The sequence below is a fragment of the Galeopterus variegatus genome, unplaced genomic scaffold, assembly GCF_000696425.1.
Source record: "Galeopterus variegatus unplaced genomic scaffold, G_variegatus-3.0.2 Scaffold536, whole genome shotgun sequence".
NCBI classification, from domain to species: Eukaryota; Metazoa; Chordata; class Mammalia; order Dermoptera; family Cynocephalidae; genus Galeopterus; species Galeopterus variegatus.
In genome coordinates this window covers 35,356-59,308 of record NW_007726647.1, presented here as the reverse complement: position 1 = coordinate 59,308, position 23,953 = coordinate 35,356, and the positions used below count along the sequence as shown (strand labels likewise).

The 23,953-nt window shown below is 53.9% G+C and overlaps 1 protein-coding gene across 2 annotated transcripts; it reads right to left on the bottom strand.

Moving 5' to 3' along the window:
* Positions 1 to 61: 61 nt before the first annotated feature.
* On the bottom strand, positions 62 to 21,201 carry VIPR1 (vasoactive intestinal peptide receptor 1). Of its 2 annotated transcripts, none has more exons than XM_008569830.1 (12): positions 21,117 to 21,201; positions 16,638 to 16,745; positions 11,147 to 11,253; positions 9,600 to 9,706; positions 8,975 to 9,107; positions 6,468 to 6,618; positions 5,875 to 5,935; positions 5,537 to 5,603; positions 5,077 to 5,168; positions 2,445 to 2,574; positions 2,159 to 2,200; positions 62 to 1,465 (listed from the first exon to the last, which is right to left on the bottom strand). In XM_008569830.1, the coding sequence occupies exons 1-12, from the start codon at positions 21,175 to 21,177 to the stop codon at positions 1,274 to 1,276; spliced, it is 1,251 nt and encodes a 416-aa protein (XP_008568052.1). In that variant the 5' UTR covers positions 21,178 to 21,201; the 3' UTR covers positions 62 to 1,273. The 2 variants fall into 2 exon arrangements, with proteins under 2 accessions (XP_008568052.1, XP_008568053.1); XM_008569831.1 differs by having other exon boundaries at positions 9,600 to 9,703.
* Between the last annotated feature and the right edge of the window lie 2,752 nt (positions 21,202 to 23,953).

Genomic DNA, 23,953 nt, shown 5'->3' with positions numbered 1-23,953 from the left:
CAAGTTGGAAGCTGGTCCCCATTTTAGGCCACATGGGAACATCAACCACCAAGGCAACCAAGCCAATCCAAGCCAACATTTATTGCTGCATAAGCCTGTTGCAGTCCTGAGTGGATCTTCTGGTGGAGGCGTGGGTAGGAAGCTGTGTGGCCACAGGGGTGAAGAGCAGACAGAGGATGCCACGACCCCTATGCTCTTGGCAAACAGATACATGGGTTGGAGGACTCCTCAGCCACAATCCAGGGAGGGTGGGATGAGAATGGAGATACAGGAATAACGGCAATAATAATATCAGTGGTGATATAAATAACCAAACAGGGTCGGCTGGTTACAGTATATAAAAGGTAGCAGTTAAGAGTCTGTGCTTTCACTTTCCCATCAGCCATATCTACAGGAGTTGACACATAGATGGGCAGCCAAGGAGGGCAGTCTTCATGGCTGCTGCTTCCACAGCCCATAAAGATGGGTGCGACTGATTCCACTTGACAGACGAAGCCACTGAGGCTTGGAGAACAGGTAGGCTTAGTCTGAGGCCACAGTGTTCTCTTGTGGAAGTCCTCTCAATTCCTAGAGGCCCCAGAGTTCCTCAGTGCCTGGGTTGTATTGTCCCAGCTACCAGACTGACGCTGGAACCACTCCGCTTCAGTGGGGACTACAAACATAGCCGTCCTCCCCAAACCAAAACACCAAATCACAACCGCATTTACCTGAAGCATAGAAACACACATCTTGAAAAGCTGGCACTTATGAGGACACAGGGAAAATTTACTGCTGCTTCAGAGATGATGCCTGAATGGCAGTGTTTAAACCAAAGGAACTTGACAGCAATGGTAGAATTTCAGGCACTATTTGGTGTGGTGGCGATGAGTGACCTTTTGGGGCAGGACCTTTCTGCCCCCAGATAACACCAAAGTTGTTTGAGGATGGGCGATTGCTTTCCGCCGATTTTTCAGAAGAGATGCCGGGGGCGGAGTCAGGATGAGAGTATGCAGATTTCTTGCTCTTGACTGGTAGAGGGGGCCTCTGGAGGAGGAGTCTGATGACTGAGTTCCACCCCACGTCCTCCCAGCTCTCCTGCTTGCATAGAAACGCTCCAGGCAGGTGCGAGGGCTGCGTTCTCTAGGAGTGTCCGGAGAGTGGCCTGGGAGCCCGGGCAGCCTCCCAGCCCAGGGCTGGGGCTGGCCGCGCCCGGGTAGGCTTCTGCCGCCGGTACTGGCCGGGGTGGGTGGAAGGGGGTGGGAGGGGCCCCCTTCTGCCTCTGAGCACCTGGCGGTCAGACCAGGGAGACTTCGGCCTGGAAGCTGGAGGAGCGGCGCGCACCCGGGCTGACGCGGGTCAGCATGGAGACCTGCGTGCTGCACGTGGCGCTGTTGCTAACTCCCGACGGGTGCTGGTATTTGGGGTTCCAGCCCAGGATGCCCTGCAGGTGCCAGCGCCGCCACTTCCGCCGCAGCTCCGCCTGCACCTAGGAGAGGAGGAGAGGGTGGTCAGAAGCCTCCTCCACTGCGGATTGAGCTGCTGTCCAAGCAGAGACTAAGACAGCCAGTCATATCCTCTTGGGGAAGTCTAACTTGAGAGACCCAGATGCTGCCCTGGGCAGTGCAGTATTGGGACCTTGTTGGGGCCGGGTTCAAATCAAGACCTTGGAGATGGGGGTGGGGGGTGGGGGCGGAAAGATGGGAGGCAGAGAGGAGCAGAGAATGAAGTCCAGGGAGGACGAAGGATGCTGCCTGGGAATGACTGTATCCCGATTCTTCCCATCCTGGCCCTCCAGCTCACTTGAGCTCATCCAGGTGGACTTTTGTGCTTTTTAACCAGGGTTCCACAGCAACTCAGCTTTCACTCGCTTCCCCCACCTCTCCCCTCTCACTCTGCACACAGCAATTTAAGTAGATGCTTCTCAAAGTCTGATGTGCATGAATCCCCCTCCCTCTGGGGTTTTGTTAAAATGCAGATTCTAGGTCAGCATGTCTGGGGTGGTCCCAGAGATCTGCATTTTTAACAAAGTCCTAGGTGACACCATTGCTGCTAGTCTGAGGACCATACTTGGAGTAGCGAGGCTTAACCTATCCTTGCTCTGCACATATCCCATCAGTGTTTCAGGACTCTGGGCCTGGGGGTTCTGTTTCCTGACCCCCAAGGTCTGGGAGGGGCTTACCTCACCATTGAGGAAGCAGTAGAGGATGGCCACCACAAATCCCTGGGGAGGAAGGGGACAGAGAGGTGAGGTAGACAGACCCCAGAAGCTCCCAGCTCCACCCCACCCCTGGACCCAGCCCCTGTGTTCCCCTGGTTAAAGAAAGGGCTAAGCATGAAGTAGGTGCTTAACCAATACTTAACAATATCAATGAAAAGATTGGAATCCAGTGGGAAATGGCCAGGGTCCCAGGCTGACTTGTCTTAAAGGCCAGAGAAGAATGTAGCTTTGAGTCAACAGTTTATACCTGGAAAGAGCCCACGACGAGCTCAAAGATCATTTTCACTTCAGTTTTGAAGTTGTCAGGGAAGAAGGCGAACATGATGTAGTGCACTCCAAACAGAGGGATCAGCAGGAGCGTGGACTTGGCCAGCCTCCTGGGGACAGGGAGGGGCATCCCATGAGTATGTGTGTTCACAGTGTGGATACAATAGGCCTGGCATGGGGGCAGCTGGGGGCACAGAAGACAGAGACAATGACCAGGATGTGTGAGGATGGGCTGTTGGCTCCCCTAAATATTGTGCTGATATCTGCAGGGTTTCTGCCCTCATGCCCCCAGCCCTCCTAGCCTAGAGGGAAGCCCGAGAGAGAAAGAAACCCCCTCCAATTTCACCCTTCTGTGGAAGAGAGTACAAAGGAGAGGCCACTGAGGATGATGGGTCATAGTGGGATTTCAGCTAATGGGGAGGCAACAAGAAAGCCTGGTTCCCTTTCTCCTTGTCTCAGTTTCCCCAGTCTGTATAATGGGGTATATATATGTTCAACATAGTCAAATTACAGAAATGGGAACCCACTGCAAACTTGGAAGTGGCTTTGGGTGCTATAAAGTTCAGTGCATCCATGACAGACCAATTTCCTGCTGGGAATGAGGACCCTGGGAAGGAAGTTCTTTTAACTGGGGTTCTGGTCACATATGCCCAAGGCCACTTGGGAGGGCAGTGGGTGCCCATTTGTGCTTGGTCACCAGGGAAGACCCAGGGTTAATCAGTAGAGCCCTGTGTCTTTGGCTTTTCTGCTGTATCCACTTCTCCAGGAGTTGCCATCTTCTTTGAGATTGCATCCCTCTGCTGCCAATGCGCACACTCCCAGAATGCTCTCAAGGACCAGCCCTTCCTCCACCAGCCTTGTGCTCTGAGTAGGATCAGCATTTACTCTAAATGCTTGCCTCTCTCCTGTGGCACAGGGCTCAACCTTGTTCAGGCCTCCCAGCCACCTGACCTCATAGCTGGTCCAGGCAGTGTGAGCCCATGGTTCCCTGGCTGAGAGAGGTGGTGGTGGCAGGGACGGGGGGCGGGGGAGGGGTGTTCCTGCTCCAATTTCTCCTGCCTTGGCAGTCAGTTCAGGGACGCCTAGCCTGGGGCCTGAGACCCCACAGCAAGCTGGGGGCAGAGGAGCTGGTCTTGCCTCTCCCACTTCCTTCCTGGACCTGGTTCCTAGACATGCCAGGATCCTGAGCACAGCCCACCCCTCCTTGGCTGCAAACTTATCCCACATGCTTGAGGCTGACAGATGGAAGCTTTCTTTAAACTGAAGACTTATGGGGAGGTGGAGAGTGGGAGCTGACAGCCCCTCTATGGGGAGCTCCATCTCCAACTCCCTCCACCCCTTCTGCCTGCTGCCAGCTGTTCCCTTTCCATCTCACCCACACAGACCTGGCCATGACCAGCTCTCCTTGCCACAGCTTCAAGCTCTTTGGAGCCATTATATACTGGAGGAAATAAGGCCCCTCAGGTAAAGAAGAGGATGAGGGTGCATAGGCCCAAAGTGCTGCCCCTCAACAGACTGCAGACTCCCCAGGACCTTCCTTTCTCAAACAGGAAGGGAAGCTCCACCTACACACCCAGCAGGAGAGAATGCTGTCACACCAGGAATGCAAGTCAGTCTCATCAGAGAGAATCACAGGGTTCCAGAATAGAATCGTAAATCCAGCAGCTCGTGACATTCTAGTCGGGAATCTTAGAACCACAGCACAGACTTCCCGAGGAGAAGCCAGGCCAAGGACATTCTACAATCCCAGGACTGGAAGGCCCTTGTGGGACATCCCAGGTTTGTCTTGTCTGCACAGCACTGATGCTCAATCTCTTGTTCCCATCTGCAGACATGCAGACCCCACTCCCCTTCTCACAGCATCCCTTTCCACAATTTCACGTTTCTTTAGTTCTTCCTTCAAGCCTTTTTGCTTCCGTGAAATCTGCCTCTTTCTCCAGTTCTCCCAGCAACAGGAATCAGCCCTCATATCTTTCTAAGCAAGGGGCACGACCACTGTCCCACGGACACTGTCCCCTTCTCCCCACTCACCATGTGGCAATATGTTCCCAAACCCTTGAAAGGGGAGGGTGTGTCAGTTTCCTCTCTGTAAAATGGGGACAATTTAAAAGGGAACTGTGTGGATAAAATGGAAACCCCTTAGCACATGCCTGGTATGTAAACTGCAGATGTCATTATTATTGGGAATACCGAGTCCTGAACGTGGCTGTCTCACTGGCAGAGTGGGGCTGCCCCAGGGCACTCATCTGCTGTGCATGTGTTGCACCCCTTTTCTTCCCCAGGCACATACCAGGGACTGGGCACACAGTATGAGCAAGACAGAGGTTATCTCTGTCTTCTCAAGCTCCACAGCTTGGCAGCAGATGTGCACTGGGGAAGGCTGTTAGGCAAGTGAGTGCAGGAGAAGCAGACGTGGGACACTGAGGATAGCCTGGTGAGGGTGAGGCTGGGGCAGGGGACTGAGCTGGGCCATGGAGTAGAGGTGGGCAAGAGCAATGTGGTTTTCTGGTGACTCCAGAAGTTCAGGATGGGGGGACTTCAAGGGGATGTGGGATGATTTGGGGAGAGGAGATGGAGGTACTGGGGGACCAGAGCACCGGGCCCACACTCACGGGAATGGGCTGCTGTCACTTTTCCCGATATCTGGGGGCCGCAGTTTCTGAACCAGGATTCGGATAATGCAAATAAACAGGATGAAGTTCACCTAGGGGAAGGCGGCCCGAGGTCAGGCAGTCAGAGAAGGGAGGCTGGGTGTCCAGTCCCCTGGGCTAATGGCCTGTCTTCTTCCCCACGGTCCTGCTGCCCCTCCATCTTATCTCTCCCCCAGCTCCTCCCCCTTTGGACAGGTCAACCAGGAACTCTACTTCACATCCCTAAGGACCAAGTCTCCCAATCCATTTACTCTAGAGGAGGACTAGTGGGATGGGAGGGGGGACGGTCCTGCACTAGGCATTGGGAAGCCTAGGTTTCAGTTCTGACCTAGACACTAATTTCCTGAGTGACCTGAGGCAAATTGCCTACACAATCTGGGCTTCAGTTTCCCCATCTTCAAGAGGTGGGAGGAGGCCTTACCAAGATGGAGGTGAGGATGGGGGCCTTTATGATCCACCACAATGGGGAGTTGATAGTGTCCCAGCATCTGAGCAGAGTATGGTGGGGAAAAATGAGAGAAGTTGTCCTCAGCCAAAGTGAGAGTCAGCAGTCCTCTCAGTTGTCCCTAGCTCTGCCCCCGAGATCTTTAGAGACCAAGGGCCCAGAGTCACTTGCTGCCCAGGTCCCCTCCCACCCTCCCCCTCTGGACCACATGCTGTGGTTTGTCCCCCTGCCAAGTCTGGATGGCATCATCATCCCACCCAGGGGATCTGCCCCAAGTGATGGAAGCCAAGGGGAGGGGGTGGGTGACAGCTCACCCATAGTCCTCAAAATGGATCCTGATGATGGTCCACACCATGGTGAATGTGCTGGGCACCCCTGTCAGGACAAAGGAAGAGCAAAAGAGAGGAGAGGCAGAGGAAGCAGGGGTAGAGAGCATGAGGGAGAGGTTTAGGAGAAAGAATCAGAAAGAGGGAGGAAGAAAAAAAAGGGTAGGTTTCCAGGGCTGCCTTCTATGCTTCCACAGGTTGTTCACTGTGCAAAGATGCTCCACTGAGGGCGTGTGGCTGTATGCCTGAGGGGTTGTGTCCACCTAGAGGGACAGTCTTTTTCAAATTTTGATAGAGGCACCCTATAGATTAGCAGTGGCCCTGTGTGTATCAGGGATACAAGGGAAAAGGAAGGACATTCACAGAATCTTTCCAACAGATCAGTCCTAGGTGCAGCTGCCATCCCAGGGTCAGACGTTTGGGAGACTTTTACCAACCCTTGACTGAGATCCTGGCAAGGAGGACCTGCAGCCTTGCAACAAGACCTAATACAGCATTCTGGATTGGCACCCTCCCCGTAGTGAGCTCCCTAGGCCCTGTCCCCTCTGTTCCCAGCCTGGCAGCCCTCCCTGGTACCATACCCCAGCCGATGAGTATGTACCCCCAGAAGTACTTCCGCTCAGAGAAGGAGACGGCAAGCAGGGTGTGCAGGTAGAGGCCTTCTACCAGTAGCCAGAAGAAGTTGGCCATGACACAGTACTGGAATAAGACCACAGCTGCCTTACAGCCCACCTGCAGGGGGAGGAGCAAAGAAGGGGCTCAATGGGACTAGCACACCTTTCTCTGGGGGGACAAACACACTTGCAGTACAGCCAACTTAATTTCTTTGTTGTTTTGCATTATCCCCTTTAAAACATACTCAATGGTTTCCACATTTTTCCTTATTTTAGATCATCTGATGCATTAGGGATATGCTGGTGACGTTAATTATCCACTGATCAACTCATCATCTATCCATCTTCCCATCTACATCCACCCACCACCTATCCATTCATCCATTTATTTACCCACCCACCCACTAGACATCCACTACCCACTGACCCATCTATCCATCTAACATCCACGCATCCATTCTTCATCTTTTCATCTTCCCATCTATCCATCCATTTTCCCACTCACCTATCTATCTCTCCATTCACATACCAGCCCGCGCACCTAGCCATCTATCCATTTATCTATCCATCCCCCCAAACCCACTCATGAGTCCATCCACCTATCTACCCTCCTATCCCTCTACCCATCATCTGTCCAATCTTCCTTACTTTATCCATCTATCCTTTTGCCTACTTAGCCATCCATGCACCTGTTTACTCTGCCACCCACCAAGCTGCTCATCCACTTAAACCCATCCCCATCTACTCATTCATCTTGTTCCAATTAGGATGGAAGGTAGCTGGAGGAGGTAGGAGGGAGAATTCCTGCTTGAGTTTGCAGGAGTCTGCTGAATGTGTGGAGGAGTGGGCTGGGGACTGTGGAGCGGGGCCCAGATGGAAGTGAGGGAGAGAAACTGGGCTAGGAAGAGGGTAGAGGAAGGGGAAGTAGAAATGAAGAAAAGGAAAAGAGGGGAGGAGTCACCATTCCTCCTGGGGGCCAGAGGAGCTAGTGGAAGAATGGGTTCCCCAAGCAGGCGAGGACAATGGAGGAGACAGGGAGACCCCTGAGTAGAAACCAAGGGGCTCTGGGTGGCCCACCCAGCATGGTTGAAAGGTCTTCTGGGTCCTCTGTCCCCTGCCAGAAATGGTCTCCCATTTCAGATCAAGCCTGGATGCCTGTGAGCCAGAGTTTAAAGCCACCCTCCTCCAGGAAGCCTTCTAGCTTCCACTTCCCCCTGGACCCAGAATACAGGTTCCCACCATTCCTTCCTTTGCCCTTGGCTTTGAGACATTTGCAGAGAGCAGCCTCCCGTCCCTATGATTGGAAAGTCCTTCCTCAAGTTGCTCTTCAGTCCCTCCAGCTGCAGGTGTGTTTGCTTCCCCCACCTTCCCCCACTTGCTTTGCAACAAGAATAACTCAGCTCATGAACAGGACAGTTATCTGTGTTTTCTCCTTGCCTTAGTGTAGCTTCACAGAGCTGCTAATGGATCAGGAAGCCAGTCTCCACAATTATCCTTAACAAGGGCCCCGGGGGCTGCAGGCTGCTCCCCAGGCTCTGTGGCTCATACTGCAAGGGTCAGACTTGGCCCCCAGCTCCTGGGATGGATTCTCTGAAGAACTCTGAGAAGGGCCAAGGTGGGTTCCCTGGGTTTTCTCTCCCCCTTGTTGAGATGCCTGAGATTCCACCATCATAGGTTCATTCTTTGGGGAGAAGATACTGCTGACCCCTGCTGTAATGCACTGCCTCTGGGGTCACTCATGAAGCAAGAAGCCACTGACCATAAGGAATGAACTGGAGCCAGGGCTAGTCTCAACCTCTCTGTCCTAGCTGGAGGGCACTCAGTGAGGGGGCCCTAGCTCAGGATTACTTGGAAATGCACTCCATAGTGAATGGTGACAAATTCCTTAGACACTGCCTTAACTTCTCTTTTCTAGGAAGGCCCAGAACTGGTCTGGTGGCAGGTGAAGAACAGCAGAGGAGGGCTGCATGTGTTTGGACCAACTCCAGCTGGCAAGGGAAGGGGGTGGGGAGTAGGATGGGTAGCATGGTGAGCAGAGCCCTGGGTATACAGATGGCAGAGGGCAGAGTTAGAAGGAAACTGGAAGTCCCTGCACAGATGGGGAAACTGGGGCAGGGGGTTTCCCCAAGCTCACATAGGAACTTAGCAACAGAGGTAGGTGAGACAGGGGTCCTGGGCTGTGGTCATGAAATGTCCCATTTCCACCTGTATTTCTCATTGGTGGGGCAGGTCTGTGAGCTCCCAGATGGCCAAGCAACATCTCCTGTTGCTGGAAGGGGAGTGAGATTTGAGGAGCTGTCAGGTAGGCTTAGGTGGGGATTTGGCCATCCTTGAACTGAGAGAGAGAGAGAGAAGAGGGGAAGGGGGAGGCAGGAGGAGGAGGAAGAAGAGGGAGAGAAGGGGAAAAGAGGAGATTCAGGTGATTAAAGATGAAGGTGAGACTGAGGGAGGTGGGCCAGGACGGAGGTCCTCACCGAGCCCTCGGAGCAATGGTCCAACTCCCTGCTGTCGAAGAGGGCCAGGTCTTTGATGAAGACAGCAGCAGCCCTCAGGATGAAGGATATGAAGAGGTGCATGTGGATGTAGTTCCGCGTGCAGTGGAGCTTCCTGCATTGGGGGTGCAGATCTGGGAGGCTGAAGGGGCCTTGGACCCGCACCCCAGCCAATACTGTTCTGTGCTCTGAGCAAGAGGGGATGAGGGAGCACATGGCCTCCAGAGTGCAGGCCCCTCATCAAGAGGGGTCCCATCCCAAAGTGTGGGTCCCACCCCAGCTACCGCATCCTCCTGTGTGGCTAGGCATCCACGTGCCTCAGCCCAGCCCCAGGTGCCTCATTCCAGGATGCAGGCCCCACCCTCTGCTGCTCTGTCCCCAGGTGCAGGACCATCCTCTGGGCAACTAGACTGCAACTGATGGCACACCTCGGCTACCTGCCATCTCCAGGGGAGGCTGGCCTGGCTGAGGGGCTGGGTGGGGACTGTGTGCTGCCTGGGGGGCAACCATGGAAGGGGGCAGGGATGCCTGGGCCAGGCTGGGTTCGACCATGGGCATGGCACTTGCCAGGTCTGCTTTGAGGCCTGTTGCCCGGGCTGGGCCTCACCTGAACAGGCTCAAGATAGCCGTGGCGACCAGAAGGGTGGCGAGGGACAGGCTGTAGCCGATGGTGTAGCCGGTCTTCACAGAATTGTAGAACATTGTCTGCTGCTGCTAGAGGGAGGTGGGCAATGATCTTGGGTGGGGATGGGGTGCGCTCACCTGGTGGGTGTTGGTGGGGGCGGGGTGCCCTATGCACTCTGCCTGACCATCCCTGCCTTGGCAGATGAGGAGGCTGAGGTCCAGGCTTCCAAGAGCAGCTGAGCAGCGCCCTTCAATTCCCTGACCCGCAAGTACGCCAGTTTCCATGGACAGCACAGGACTGTGTCCCAGGGTGGGGGCAGTGTTGAATTCACTCCCTCTCTGCTGCTTCATGATGGACACGTCAGTGAGGGAAAAACTGGGACCTCACACATTCCAGTGGTTCATATGTTCATTCTTCAGCCATGTGTCCAGCACCCCTTCTGTGCTTCTAGGCTTAGCCCGCTAGGAGGCTGAGACTGCTTGTCCTTCAGACTCACCCCCAACCATGAATGAGGCCCTCTCTCTGTGTGGAGAGGGGAGGCCCATGGGCAATGCAGAATGTTAAAGAAGACACTGGGCTAACTTCCCTTTTGGGGCTGTCCTAGGCTGGGGCCAGCAGGATGAGGGCACTCTGGCCTTTCTGGGGAGCTAGGACAAAACTGGGTGCCAAGGGCTTCTTGCTTGGCCCCCTCTCCCAATGGACACACATGCAGAGTGACAGTCACTGGGCAAGTCCCTCCTTCCTCTCCACTGTCTGCACCCTACCCGAGTAGGGACAAGTCGTTAAGAAGGATTTAGGGGAACTAGGGCCTGAGGCTCTAGTGGGCTTTGAAGGCCTCTGAGGGAATTGCTATCCCCTTGGAGGAGTGAAAGCCCTGTCTGAGAAGGGTTTCTGGGGACAGGTGTCATCACAGACAGACACACACACATATGTGTCTGTACTCCAAAGCAGTGAGGGGCCCTAGTGGAGGACTCCAGTTATACTCTAGCCTCCCCATAAATGTCCCTACCTGGATCCCCAAATCTTTATAGAGAACACCTATGCTTTACCCGCTCCATGGGCACATCCCTGTCCTGGGACTGAGAACAACATGTCCTGTTCTTATCCCTGTCCCTGACTGGCTGTTGGGTATCTGAGACAGGATGCTTCCAGGAGCCGCACCTCAGTTTTCCCTCTGGATATGACAGGGGTGATGGTATCTGCCTGCCCTGCCACCTCCAGGCCTGGAGCAAGGCTCCCATGAAGCAGTAGGGAGGCCCAGCCTTGGGGTGCTGCTTCAACTTTTGCTGCTGTGGGGACCCCCTCCTGTGTGTCATCCTCATGAAAGCCCCCTCCTGCACCTTGTCAGGGGGAGTCAGGGGATGAGCCCCCAGAAATGCAGGCCTGGAGAGGGAGGCTTGGGGAGGGCAGACCCCAGGAGTCCTGGCCTCTACACAGATGGCAACCTCCCCACTTGGTGGAAGAGGGTGAACAGAGCCTAGGTAGGCCCAGGGGCTCTGCAGGTGGGGTGGGGGTGCACTGAGGCCCACCTCATCCAAACTCGATTCCTTGTCATCCAAGCCACAGGCAACAGGGTAGGGGCCAGGCTCCAGGTGTGTCCAGCCCTCGTCGGTGCAGCTGCGGCTCACGTTGCGGCCTGGGTGGAGGGCAGGGGCAGGGAGGAGAGAGGCTGAGGCTGGGAGCAGAGCTGGCCTGAGTAGGCCATGGGGGCCTAGCTGTCTCTGTGCTTGGCACAGGGCAGAGAACTCAGCCCTATACCCACCAACCCCTGATGCTTTCAGGCTCCAGCTGCCCTGACCCAGACACCTAGAGCACCATGGGGGCACCTGGGGTAGGGAAAGCCCCTTCAAGGTGCAGGGGACACTCCCGTACAGGTGGCAGAATCAGAGCAGACATTCCTGTGCTCAGCCCTATCCCTGGTCACGAACCTGACCCCAGGTACAATGTAAACTCTGATCCTTGTCACAGACTCAGCCTGGATCCTTGTATCAGAAGGATCTCTGACCCTTGCCATGAGCTGAATGCTGACCCTTGTCATGGGGCCACAGCTGGGGCTGGGGCCCTACCTGCCCAGTCCTCCTCGGTCAGCCTGCCTGGGCAGGTGGGGCTGGGTTTCCTCCCACACCTGGTGGGGCTCAGGTGTGTGGCTGGAGAGGGACCAAAGGTGTGAGGGTGGGGGTGGAGTGGGGGTTGGAGGACAATTGATAAGGGCTTAGACCTGAGATGCTCATAAATGGAGAAGCAGGGAGTTCCCAGCAGGGGAACCTGCCCGGGCAAAGGCGTGGGAGAGGGGAATGAAGTAGCGCAGCACTGTGGGATGGGGGTGCTGGAGCAAGGTGAGGCTGCGGCTCCAGGGCAGCTGTATTCTCCACCGTCCTGGGAGGCTCAAGGTTGCAGCAAAGGGACAGGACTGCTAAGGGGGCATGTGAAGTGAGGGTACCACCAAGGCGTCCCATTCTCCAGTCCTTGGGGAGGTAGCCTCTCCCCCAAGAGGGAGGGGAGGGGGTGAATGGACAATGGGTCCCCCACATTCCAGGACACATTCATCACTAGTATCATCACTACCATCATCAGCTTCATCACAACGACAAGTTCTGAGAATGTACCATGGGTCGGTGCTGTGCACAAATCATCCGATGAGGAATGTAACCCCATTTCAAAGCTGAGAAGTGGAGGCCCCAAGAGGTTGTCCACTTGCCCGCAAACACACAGAGAGGACAGGGTAGAGCTGGTCTGGTCTGCAGAGTCTTCCCAGGTAAGCTTTGCCCTCATCTGCACTGAGGTGACCCGGGGCCTTGTTTTGGTGTCCAGGTACAGAGCTGCGAGAGGGGTCAAGCTGTCCTGTGAGCTCAGAGAGGGTCACTGTGCATGTGTGTTTAATATTTCCAAATGTTGCTGTATGCCTGGAATATACCAGGTGATTCCATATTCACTGTTTCTGTAAATCCTCCTGGCAACCCTTTGAAAGAGGTCTTATCACCCTACTTTATGGATAAGGAGCTGAGGGACAGCTGGGGTGGGAGAGAGACAGCCAGGGTGGAGCGGCTGTGGGCTGGGTCTATATCTACTGTGAGGCCTGGAGAGGACAGGAAGGACTTTGCTGAGGAAGGTGCATTGGGCTAGGCCAGTTTCCTGCCTTGGCAGCCACTTTCCTGCCCAGGCCTTCCAACTCCACTGTTGTGAGAAGCTCCCAGTACAAGAGGAAAGTCTTCAGCTGCCCCTATTCAACCCTCTCAGCTTCCCACCATTGCAGCCAGAGGTCGGCCTGGTCAGAAGGAGCCTTCAACCCCACCCCTCATCAAACTGCAGGGCCCGCCTCAGCCCTAGTTCTAAAGAGCTCACTGCGGACCCTGGGGCTGGGCCTTCCACCCACAATCTAATTCTTTTGGGGATTTCCTCCCACCAGGCTTGGGCAAGTAGAAAAGAGGGATAAGGCCAAAATCAACCAGCCTTGAAGCTGGGACAGTAAAGCTTTGGGCTCCCTATTGCCAGAGGGACCAGGACTAGATAAGGCTAGGCCCAGTGACAAAGTGGACACCTGGTATCATCACGAATTACCCTAGCAAGCTGGGTGACTCATCGGCATGTACACAGCAGCTCATGCGTGTGTGAGTGTGTGGTAGGGGGGCAAACATTCATGTGTTAAGGCTAGGGTTCAGGAGTTATCATTAGTCCCACTAGAAGATGGGGCTCCCCAGACTAAGAGAGTTTAAGTGACTTGCCCGTGGTCACATAGCAAGGAAGCTGCAGGCCTGGGATGCACACCAGATCAGCCTGACTCCAGATCTTTCTGGACTCCCAGCCGTGGCTAAAGAGCACCCCATCCCCCAGAGCCCTGGCTGCCCTAGATGGTGAGGGGGAAGAGCGGATAGTGGGTCATCTTAAAGGCTGGGCGGCCTCTTTGAAAGCCCTGGGACTGTGGCCCAGACCTCAAAGAGAGCTGCTCTTGAGGAGATCCCAAAGGCAGTCACCATGGGACCCCAGGAAGCAGCCAAGAGTCTGGGCCTGGGAACCAGCAGGCTCTGTGTCTGTAGATGGGGATATGAAGGGCAGGAGGCAGGGGCAAGGGACTTTAACCCTGTGCTGGGAGGGACACCTTATATTCTCCCTATGTCTTCCCACTCCACACATCTTAAAAAGCAGTCACAGCTCCTGCTACCCCCCAGGGTTCTCCATCTTCTGAAAAGCACCACTCAGTGACCGGAGCCAGAAACTGGGGAATCATTCTCTCCCCACTCTCCTCTCTCCTCTCCCCCATCAGTCACCAGTCCTGTCCCAGCCTCTCTTTCCTCAACACCACCACCATCTTATCTCCCCTGGGTCCGGGAGGAGACTCCTGATGGGTGTCCCTGCTTTCCTGCCCCCTCCAACTGGCTTCCCGCACTGAGACAGGTGGAGAGATTGTTCTAACACCCAGCCTGTCCATGGCTCTCTCCTGATGAAATCCCTTCCATGGAGCCCCATCCCAGCCAGCAAGGGCAAACGTCTTAGGTTGGCATCAAGACTTTCTTATTTGTGTAGTCATGCTGCAGGTGTTGGGGAGAGGGGCTATTCCACTGACCCCACAGACATGGTTAACACAGGCTGTATGTGGAGTTCTCGCAACGAAAATAACTATCCCATTTTTTATTCTAAAAAGTGTCTTCAAATATTTGAAGATAAAACACACAGGTGAAAGATATGAATTAAAGAAATAGGCCACCGTGAACTTTTGGTACCTTAATGAACATTCCCTTGCCTGGCTGACCCTCCTCTTCCAGGTATTTTAACCAGCCAGGGTAGATGACTTTTTTCTACTCCTCCACAATTTGTATCTTCTACAAGTTTTCTTCAGTTTTCTCTGTAGAACCAGGGTTCTTCCTAGGAGACACTCCTTCCCCAGTCCTGTTACCCAAAGGGGCAGGAGTGGGGTTGGCATCATCTCTACCCTGCACTTGCAAACTTCCCTCTTTGGAATTTAAGGTCAGTTGCTCACACCTACTTCATCCAGTGCTCAGGAAAACACCCTCTTTCCATGTTTCAGCCCCTAACCACAGTCTTCTATTTCTCTCCATCATTTTTAGAGACTAGGCCCGCTGAGTGAGTATAACTGTGCGGGTTGTTCACTGCACAGTGGCCTTTGCTGATGGATGATGAGGGCTCCAGCTGACCATTTTCAGCTTGCATCTAGGCAGGGGATCTGGTGAGAGGTCCGCTCCGCCTGAGGAGGGGCTGCCTTTTTCTCATCTGCACAGAGGCACCCTATGGACCCCATTGAGGCCAACAGCCTCAGTGTTAGCCAGATGGTGGGCCGAAGTCCAGGTTCTCAAGTGAAGGGGTTGCCTTGACACATTCCAACAGGCACAGAAGGAAGAGCCATGGGGAAGAATGCAATTAGCAGAGTACCAGGCAGGAAGGCAATTAGCAGGCTCGTCCAGGGATCTGAGGGGAGGCTGGCTGCCAGCTCTGCTGAGGGAAGGTGCTGAGACCTTGGGAGGAGCGTGTCTCCAACCTGCCCCGGCGCTGGGGGGTGGGGAGGGGGTGGGCGAGGCAGGCGTGGGCAGGCTGACTGCTCCCACATTCCTCAGGAGGGCTTCAAGGGCGGTCCTTCACCACTGAGGTCACAACCCTGAGCACTGGGGGCAAAGCTGGCCCACCCGAAGAGACCATTTGGTCTACCTCCCACTCCCACTTAACAAACAGGGAAAGTGGGGTCCAGGGAGGGAAAGGTCACCTGGAGTGGGGACGCTGAAGTGTCATTCTGTTCACCTCTGAATACTTATCTAGGTCCTGCTTCTGCCTTGATCCTCCTACTCCAGTCCAGCTCTTTTCTCTCCCCAGCTCATTAAGCCTCCAGCTGGGGGAACATGCTTGATTCCCCGCTCCCACTCCCTCCATAAACAAGTCCCCCACTTCCTCCTCCACCACTCTGTCTACCTGAATTCAAGCCACCATCGTCTCTCACCTGCCTTGTGACTAAGTCTTCCCATGTATGCTTCTAGAATCCTTCCTTCTCACAGGAACAGAGTTATCCGTTAACAACCTAAATCAGACTGTGTCAGTCCCCTGCTTAAACCCCCAGTGGCTTCTCACTGGACTTGGGAAAAACCCAAGTTCTTACCTCAGTCCTGCACCCACCGGTCTCTTTCCTCATCCCCTTCCCCGTGCTTTCTCTGCTCCAGCCACACGGGCCCTCACTGAGTTTCCTTATGCTTATTCCACGGGCTGTTGATTTTCTCCCTCGATTATCCCCTGACCCAGGATCTCCTCCCAGTGGCTCCTTCTCACCTCCCAGTTCTCAGAGCGTGGTAAGTACCACCTCTTCAGGGGGACATTTGTGAGCACCTGCCTTATTCTCTCTCCCAGCACTTATCACTAACGATGCATGTGTTTGTTTCCTTACTAAATGTCTCTCCATCTGGAACGCTAGCTTCCGGGAGCAGACACGGTGGCTCTTTTGTCCCCCTCCCTGCAATGCTCATCTGGCCTGGTGCCTGGCATACTAGTAGGTGCTTCATTCACTGAGAGAATGACCAAGTATACCTCGTAAGCCTTTTTAATGACTCAATAACAAGAAAGCCCCCTTCCTAAAGTGGCTCCTCTTTTCTTTTCTACCTCATATGTGCACACTCATTTAAGCAGAACATGTCAAGTGTGTAAGCAAAGCCGTGTGGTGATTTCGCGAAGCCTGAAAGGTCATTGGCACCAGGCAGCAAAGGACTGAATCACGACCAGCCATGACAACAGGAACACGGGAGTCATAATTTAATCAGGCACCTGTCAGTCAATCGGTTATCAATTGTTGAGCTAATATTTAGTGAGCCCTTCCCACATGCTTATCTTTATGTGAAGAGCTAATCAAATCCCACGAGTCTTTCAAAGATCCAGCGCCATCGCCTCCTCTGCCGGGGAACCCCCAGATTGCTCCAGCCCCCCTGACCACCTTCCTCTGTCATCTCACTTCCTTGAGAGGTGAGTCCCCACTCCAGCCAGCCCCATGCACACCACCCCAGCTCCCTCTGTTCAACCCAGAGCTCTTACCTTGAATGGGGGAGAAGAGCTTAAAGATGAGGGGGCATGCCAAGACGACCACCTGGCCCCGAGGGGTGGCTGGCCAGCAGGTGAGGTTGTCCCACATCTTGCTGCAGCCTGTCCAGTGAAGACAGAGGACACATGGTCAGCATGGTCACCAGGCGCCTCCAGCGTGGGGCTGGACCTTACAGGCACCCACTCTCTTTCTCCTCCTGCCAGGCTCCCACCTAGAGGAGCCTCCAGTCTGAGAGGGGAGGCAAAGCCCTGCCCAGGCTGTAGGGGTCCTGTCCTGACAGAGAGGGGGAAGAAGGCATGAATATAGCTCCATGGTCCTCAGCGAGGGATGGAGCTCCCCCTGGAGGTGTTTCAAGCGCGGGTAGGGGTTTTGTTTATTATAGTGATTGGGGGACCTCACTTGGCATTTGATGGGCAAGCACCAGGGATGCCAGGCAGGCCACCTGGATGGTCCTGTACACTTACGATTGTCTCACGTTCCGCATGGTTTTCAGATGAGCCACTGGGCACTTGTGTAGATGAAACCTTTTGTAATGACCAGAGCCTAGACTCTTACACCATTTTACATATATTCACAAGGTACTTATTGAGCAGGTTTAACGTACATGGAATTTCCCAGGAATGCAACCACTGAGTAAAGAAGAGAGAAGACTGTACTTTGTTTTGTTCTGAACTTTACTAAGAGTTGTTCAACGTTTTGGAAAATCATATTACCTACAGCAATGCTGCCCGTGATGTTTGAGTCATGGATACAACCACCCGTATATAACAATCTGCATTTATAACTCTCACATTCCCAGAATTTATATTTATAGGTGCAACCTTCAGACTACATCTTATCTTTTAGTGTGATCACGACTGAACACGTACACAGTATTTTATTATAAATTACTTTCCTTTTTATTTTCCTTTTACATTACAGCAAGAACGTCATTTTTTACAAAAATGAATACATGTGTGTCCTGAATTTCATTTTGTGATAGTAAAGGAGACAATAGGAAATGTTTGTTATAAAAAGGAGGTATTGGGTACAATGGGATGGTGAGCATATTAGGGTACAGCTGGTTCTTGAGGAGTCTTTACAAAATTAACAAAAAAACACAAAAACTTCCAACTCAGTCAAATTGTGAATTATGATGGGGGTGTGTGTATCAGGGAGTGAGTTCAGAGAAAATCCTGAATCACAGACTGTGTGCCCCACCATATAGCCCTAGCTTTGCAGGGCCTGCTGGTGAAGGGTGCACAGTGCTCTCTAGGGGTCTGCTTTAACAGGCAGATTCAAATTCCATGGTTTTGCCTGTTCAGGAGCTATGCGCTCCTGAAGGACTAGGACTACTCTGGACCCCCTCCCCCGAGGGAGGCTTAATTGTCTCTTTGCAATCCTGCCAGTCTCATAGATTTGTTCAGGAAACCCAACCCCTGAGCCAAAGTCAACGCCAGCTGGGCCAAGCCCAACCCAGCCCAGGTCCGAAGGTTCACGAGTTCCCAAGAAGGGGGCCTGGGAAGAGGAGGTGGAGGAATGTCCCCACCTGGAGAAGAGCCTTGGGACTCTGCTGGTGTGGGTGGCAGCAGGTGTAGAGGTACCTTCTGGGGCTGTAGCAGTCAGGTGGCACCTGCTGCTGAAGGCCGAGGAGGACACCTGAATCCACAGGGCGTGGCCAGAGAGTACAGCCTCCCTTTCTCAGGGACCCCAACCGCTTTCACCCCAATCTATCCTGGGGGCTCCTGTGGCCTCACTCTGGCTGTTGGTCCTTCTTCTATTCCTGTGCCAGCCTCTCTGGAGGCCACATAGAGGCCTTTCAGGCCAGTCAAATCCTGCTTGTGGTTTAAGACTTGGTTAATAATATCAGCAGACACTTAGTAGCCTTTGTATGTGCCAGACACTGTTCTAACTTCTTTAAATGAATAACTTATTTAATCCTTCCATTTCACAGATGAGGACACTGAGGCACAGCGTCACTCGGCAGCTAGCCCAAGGTCACATTGCTGGTGAGTGGTGCAGTCTAGTCATTTCTCCTCGTGCTCTCCTCGTGATCTGATGGGCTTGATGTTGATTCTCTGGGAATTTTGCTGGTGCTGGACTTTGTTTACTCCTCTCTGACAGAACTAGACACTCCCTGTTTTGTAGGCCAACTATTGTGTCTGGGTCCCTGCCAGACTTTGAGCTCTCCGAATCGTGAGCTGCCAGCACAGGTCAGGGAGTAGATTTGGAGCTGGGTCTCTATACCTGAGTTCAGCTTCACCAGAGGTGGGACAGAAGAGGGAGAATGGGCCCTGCCCTTGGGGAGGCCACACTTGGCCTCAAGGAATCTCAGCATGACCAAGGCTGGGCTGTGAACTGGTGATGGGCCAGAGGGCAGGGGAGCCAGGGAAGAGAGGCCAGTCTGGGGAACATGGTCAGGGAAGCTTCCTGCAGGAGGCAGGATAGAGCTGGTTTGCTGAGGCAGCAGGGTTGGGGAAGCAGTGGAGGGGGTGGCAGCCATGATAATACTTGGTACCTGGAATGGCTTGTTGTCCTGGAACAGCTTGTTGTCCTGGGCTGGGCCCTGGGAGATTCTCTGTGTGCCTGCCCCAGGGAGGCCCCATAGGCCCCATTGCATGTGTCGCCAGGCCCACAGAAATACAGGGCCCAGTCTGGCTGTGTGTGCCCATCAGGGGCTGTGACCTCAAAAAGGAAGCCCAACTCAGCCTGGGGTGAGGGATGGTGAGGCAGGGTGGGTGGGACCCCTGCCATATCATTTTATAGAACTTGTGTGCACACAGAGACACATACACTGACATGAACTCCCAGGCACATGGAACACCAGACACACATGCAAACATACATACGGGTATTTACATGGAAGCAGAAAGACCACAGACACAGCAAACACAGGCACAGAGAGACACACAATTCACAGAGACATATGTGCATAGAGACAGAAATGTCTGGGCATATCATAGACATTCACACTGATAGACACTCTCACAAAGTGACACACACAGAGACACAGAACACCAGGCAGACACGTCTAGGTGTGTCCAGGCTTAAATAGACATGTGCCCCTGGCTCACAAAGACACTCAGAGTCAGACACAGAGCTACAGACCCCAGAAGCTCAGACACAGACATGGGCCAGGAGCGCACACCTGGATGTGCACAAACATGCACAGAGCCCACGCAAGGTCATGGGAAGACCCATGGCCCACGATCCATGCCCGTCCTCCTCTGGATCCCAGGCCAGCTACCTGGTGACAGGGCATTGGCACCCAACAGGCACCCTGTGCCAGCAATGAGCTCATCTGGATCACGAGGGTGGCCTGCCCCTGGGGCCTAGGAGGCGCTGCAGTGAGGCCTAGATTCAGGGTCTGGGACTCTCGGGGCTGCCCATGATCCTGCCATTGGGGCCTGCCAAGGCCTGTCTGCAGCCTGGTCCTGCCTCTCTGCCCTGGCAGGGTGGGGTAGGACACATAGGTAGTGGGCAAGTCCAGCCATCCCTTGACCCAGACCTCAGTCTCGGGGCCCTAGGAGACAGGGGGGCTGTCCTGCCTTGAGATCCAGGGGAGGCCTAGCCCATGCTGAGGCTACACATTCTCACTCATGGTTCTGCAGGGGGCAGAACGCCTGGCCATCAGGGCCGAGAAGGAAGGACCCAGGAAGGATTACATAACTGCAGCCTCAGAGAGGTGGCAGGGGAGCCAGGGAGCCAGGAAGACGTGAAGATGCTCCCTGCTCCCAAGCAAGGCTGTTACATAACCATAAGCTCAGCCTGGGGAGATGACCTCGGATGGTGGCCAGAGCAGGCACAGCAACCTCACCACCTCCAGCCCTGACGTGCCCGCCCTCCCTACCCCTCCATGAGCCTTGAGCCTGACACTACCTCCAACTCCGTGCAGGCAATCTGCCTCGGTGCCTCCCACCTTCCCAGCCTCTCTGCTTCTCCAAGCCTACACACCCAAGTCTGGCTCAAGTGGCAGCTTTCCAAGGAATTTCTCCCATTCTCACCCTGGGCTGCTGAGCCAAGTAGAGGGTGCTCTTATCTATCCTGAGGGCCTGCCATCAGGTCTGGGCCACTGGGTTTCACCACTGCCAGGCTGGAGCCCTCCCAGAGCCCCAGAGGAGGAGCAGGGGGGGCCCCAATGTGCTCAGCCTCTGGGGCTGCCCTTTACTTGTCTAATCAGCTGGAGAATGAGCTGACAGTTCCTCTGGCCTGCTAAGGGTGGGTTGGGGTGGGGAGGCCAGTGTGTGTACCCATGTGTGCCTAGGGGCCTGTCTCGGGGGGGGGGGTGTCACTATCGGTCCACTAGGTGTCATGGTGGCAGAGCCTAACGTTGGGAAGAAGGAGCTTGGCCTCAGTTTCTCCCTCCCATCCTGGGTGGGTTGGCAGCCACGGACATCATCTCCACTCTTCCTGGAGAAGAAGGATAGGGACACCCAAAGGCAGAGTTGGCTCCGCAGGGGTCTGCAATACCTCTCTTCCCAAGGCAGCCTCACCTGTGGTCTCATTCTCCAGCTGGGCCTCCTCCAGGCACTGCTGGTGCTGCACCTCAATCATCTGCAGATAGTCACACTCCTGCTGAAGCTGGGCTGCTCGGCCACCCTGTGTGACAGAGACAGAAAGGGGCCCATTAGCCTTATCCACAACCCGCCTCTCATCCACTGACTCCAGGAGCATGGGGCCAAGCAGGGCCCAGTCCCTGGGCTGAACCTGCTTTCACCCTGGAGGAGATCCAAGTTCCACACCGATCAGCAATCCCAAGCCCAGACTGAATCCCAATCCTAGCTCCAGGCTGAGCCCTTTCCCTGACCTGGATCTGATCCCAAACTGTTGTCCATTGTCCCCAAAGCTGGGTCTGTCTTAAGGACCCTGCAATGGCTTCTTGGTGGCTCCCCCAACGGTGCTGCAGCTGTAATAACTTTGTTTCTTTGTAGACAAAGGTGAGAGGGCCTCTCTTTAGAGCCCTGAGCTGGCTCACTGGACTCTACCACTCTCCAGTGTGGCTTGGGAGTCCTCTGTCCCTGCCTCAGTCTCCCTGGATGAGTGGGGACCAGCTAGTGCTACCTTGTCATGGGGCATTAGATCCTGGCCTCTGGTTCCTGGGGGCAGGCCTGGAAGGAATCCAGGAGTCTGGCTGCATTTTCCAGCCTCTGTCTGCATCCCAGATAGCAGTGAGCACTCCACTGCTGTCGAAGGAGAGGCATCTGAGCTGAGGCTGGACAACTCAGTGACTAATAGGACACACAGTTGAGTCCCTTCCATTCAACAGCTCTTTCATTCCTGTTGAAGTCTTGGTGGAGCTTCACTGTTTCAGAGGTCACATGTAGTCCTACTTTCCCATATGCAGCTAGCACCATGGCTGACCTAGCCCAAGTCCAAGGGAAGGCATCCTTGTCTAGAACACCTCTCAGACCTCCCTGGCTTCCAGACCCTACCTGTCCATGTGCCATTAGCCTGGAAGCCACACAGTGAACATGGGTTCCATCTTGGACCTTTAACTTTACCAGCCAATTGTAGTAAAGACATTAGCTGATAAGTCATTTAAAACTTGGCATATTGAAAGTAACAGGGATCCATTATGGAACAGGATGTAGTTATTTGTATAACTGTTAAAAGAAAAGATATGAGATCTCAAAGGAAACTTTGTGCTTGTGGTTCCTTTCTGGGGTCATGTGCTTCCCCTTTTTCACATAAGGGTTACTCAAGCTGAGACGCTCAAGACACTCTGTCTTAAGGGATATGTGTCTGGCTCATCCTCAGGTATGGAGGGAAGGGTGGCCAAATGGATCTCAGAGGTGACCTCTGAAAGAGGAACCTAGGGACTGGACAACCCAACTTGTGTCCTACCACTGTTCTATCTTGTTTCTCCCCAAGGTACCTTTCCAGCTTTGTTGTCCCAGCAACAGGGTTCTTTCTGCTTTCTGTACCCTTCCCAGCCTCTCCTGATTCTCCTGCCCATTTTCAACTCCCATCACACCACAGCATGAAATCAGGATGCATGGTAGTGGACATCTGTTGTTTCTGCCTTCCAACCATCCTTTACTCTCCTCTGGTGCCATGTCCTCATCTCTGTCTGGGACACCATCTCCTTCCCTACTCCTAGTTCATAGGGTTCTGATGAATCCTCTTCCAGAGGATTGACATGTGACCAAGACTTAAGTCATTCAGAGCATTCCTGGCCACAGTGCCTGGCACATGGCCCAGGTCAGGATACTCAGAGCTAGGAGGCTCACTCCTGGGACTTTTGATTAAGCTATTAGGCAAGTGGATTTGCTTTTTTCCACTGGACTGGAAAGCTCAAAGGATGCAGGGGCTGGAGCCTTTGCTGTCTTCTTGTTGATAAGTGGAACACAATGATGAAGGCCACACAGCTGAAGGCAGAATGGAGAGATGGAGAAAAACCAGGTCCTCTTAACATTGTCTGAGCCCCTGAATGCAGCCATGCCTGAAACCAGCCCTGCTTCCAGCTCCAGGAGCCAAGACCTTTCTTTATGACTTGAGCCTGTTGAGTTTTCTGTTACTATAACCAAAAGTGTCCAGCCTGTGGTCTGAGGACAGGACCATGTATGACCTCACTTTCTGGGCTCTCTTAAGCCAGGGCTATGGCCATGCGGTTTGCCAAGAGATATTTCTTTTCCAATCACCATGGGCACCTAGGGTTCCTGGCAGCTTCTGCCTGCCACTCTCTGAGGTAGAAGTATGTTGGGTCATTTATCTAGCCATCCCTGCTCTTCCAGCAGCATAGCCACAGAGCCCTTCCTGAAAGACAGTTTTGAGAGGAGGGATGGGTGGGTACAGCAGCCCCCAGGGTAACCCAGGATCCTGGGGTTATCTCTGGATAAAGTGGGGGTGGTCTGAAAGATGAGCTCCATCTCTGTCACAATTTAATTTGACACTGGGCCCCATCTGGAAAGGAGTAAAGGAAATAGAGATCCAAAGAGGGACCTGAGGTCACCCAGCAAACGCACATTCCCAGATGGGACCTAAGTCTCTGACCACTGGTCTGGACTACATCAATCGTTTTCCTCAGTCTTGCCCTGGACCATCTGGTCAACCTTGCCCTTTGAGGGCCAGGGCCAGGGCAGCTCCCTCCAGCTCTTATCACTGAGGAATGCAGGAGGACTTTGGACTTCCTCTTCCACTTATTTCCCTATTCTAAACATCCTCAATATTCCTCTGGACTCCAGGCACATGGAGAGAGTTGAAAAATTCCCTGGCTAAACGTATCCAAGTCTACCAATCCTGGGGAAGGGTTCCAGGGTGGGACATAGCTGGAGTGTGGGCTTCATGTAGAGTGGGTAGTAGATGTAGAACTTGGAGGATGTGTTAAGAG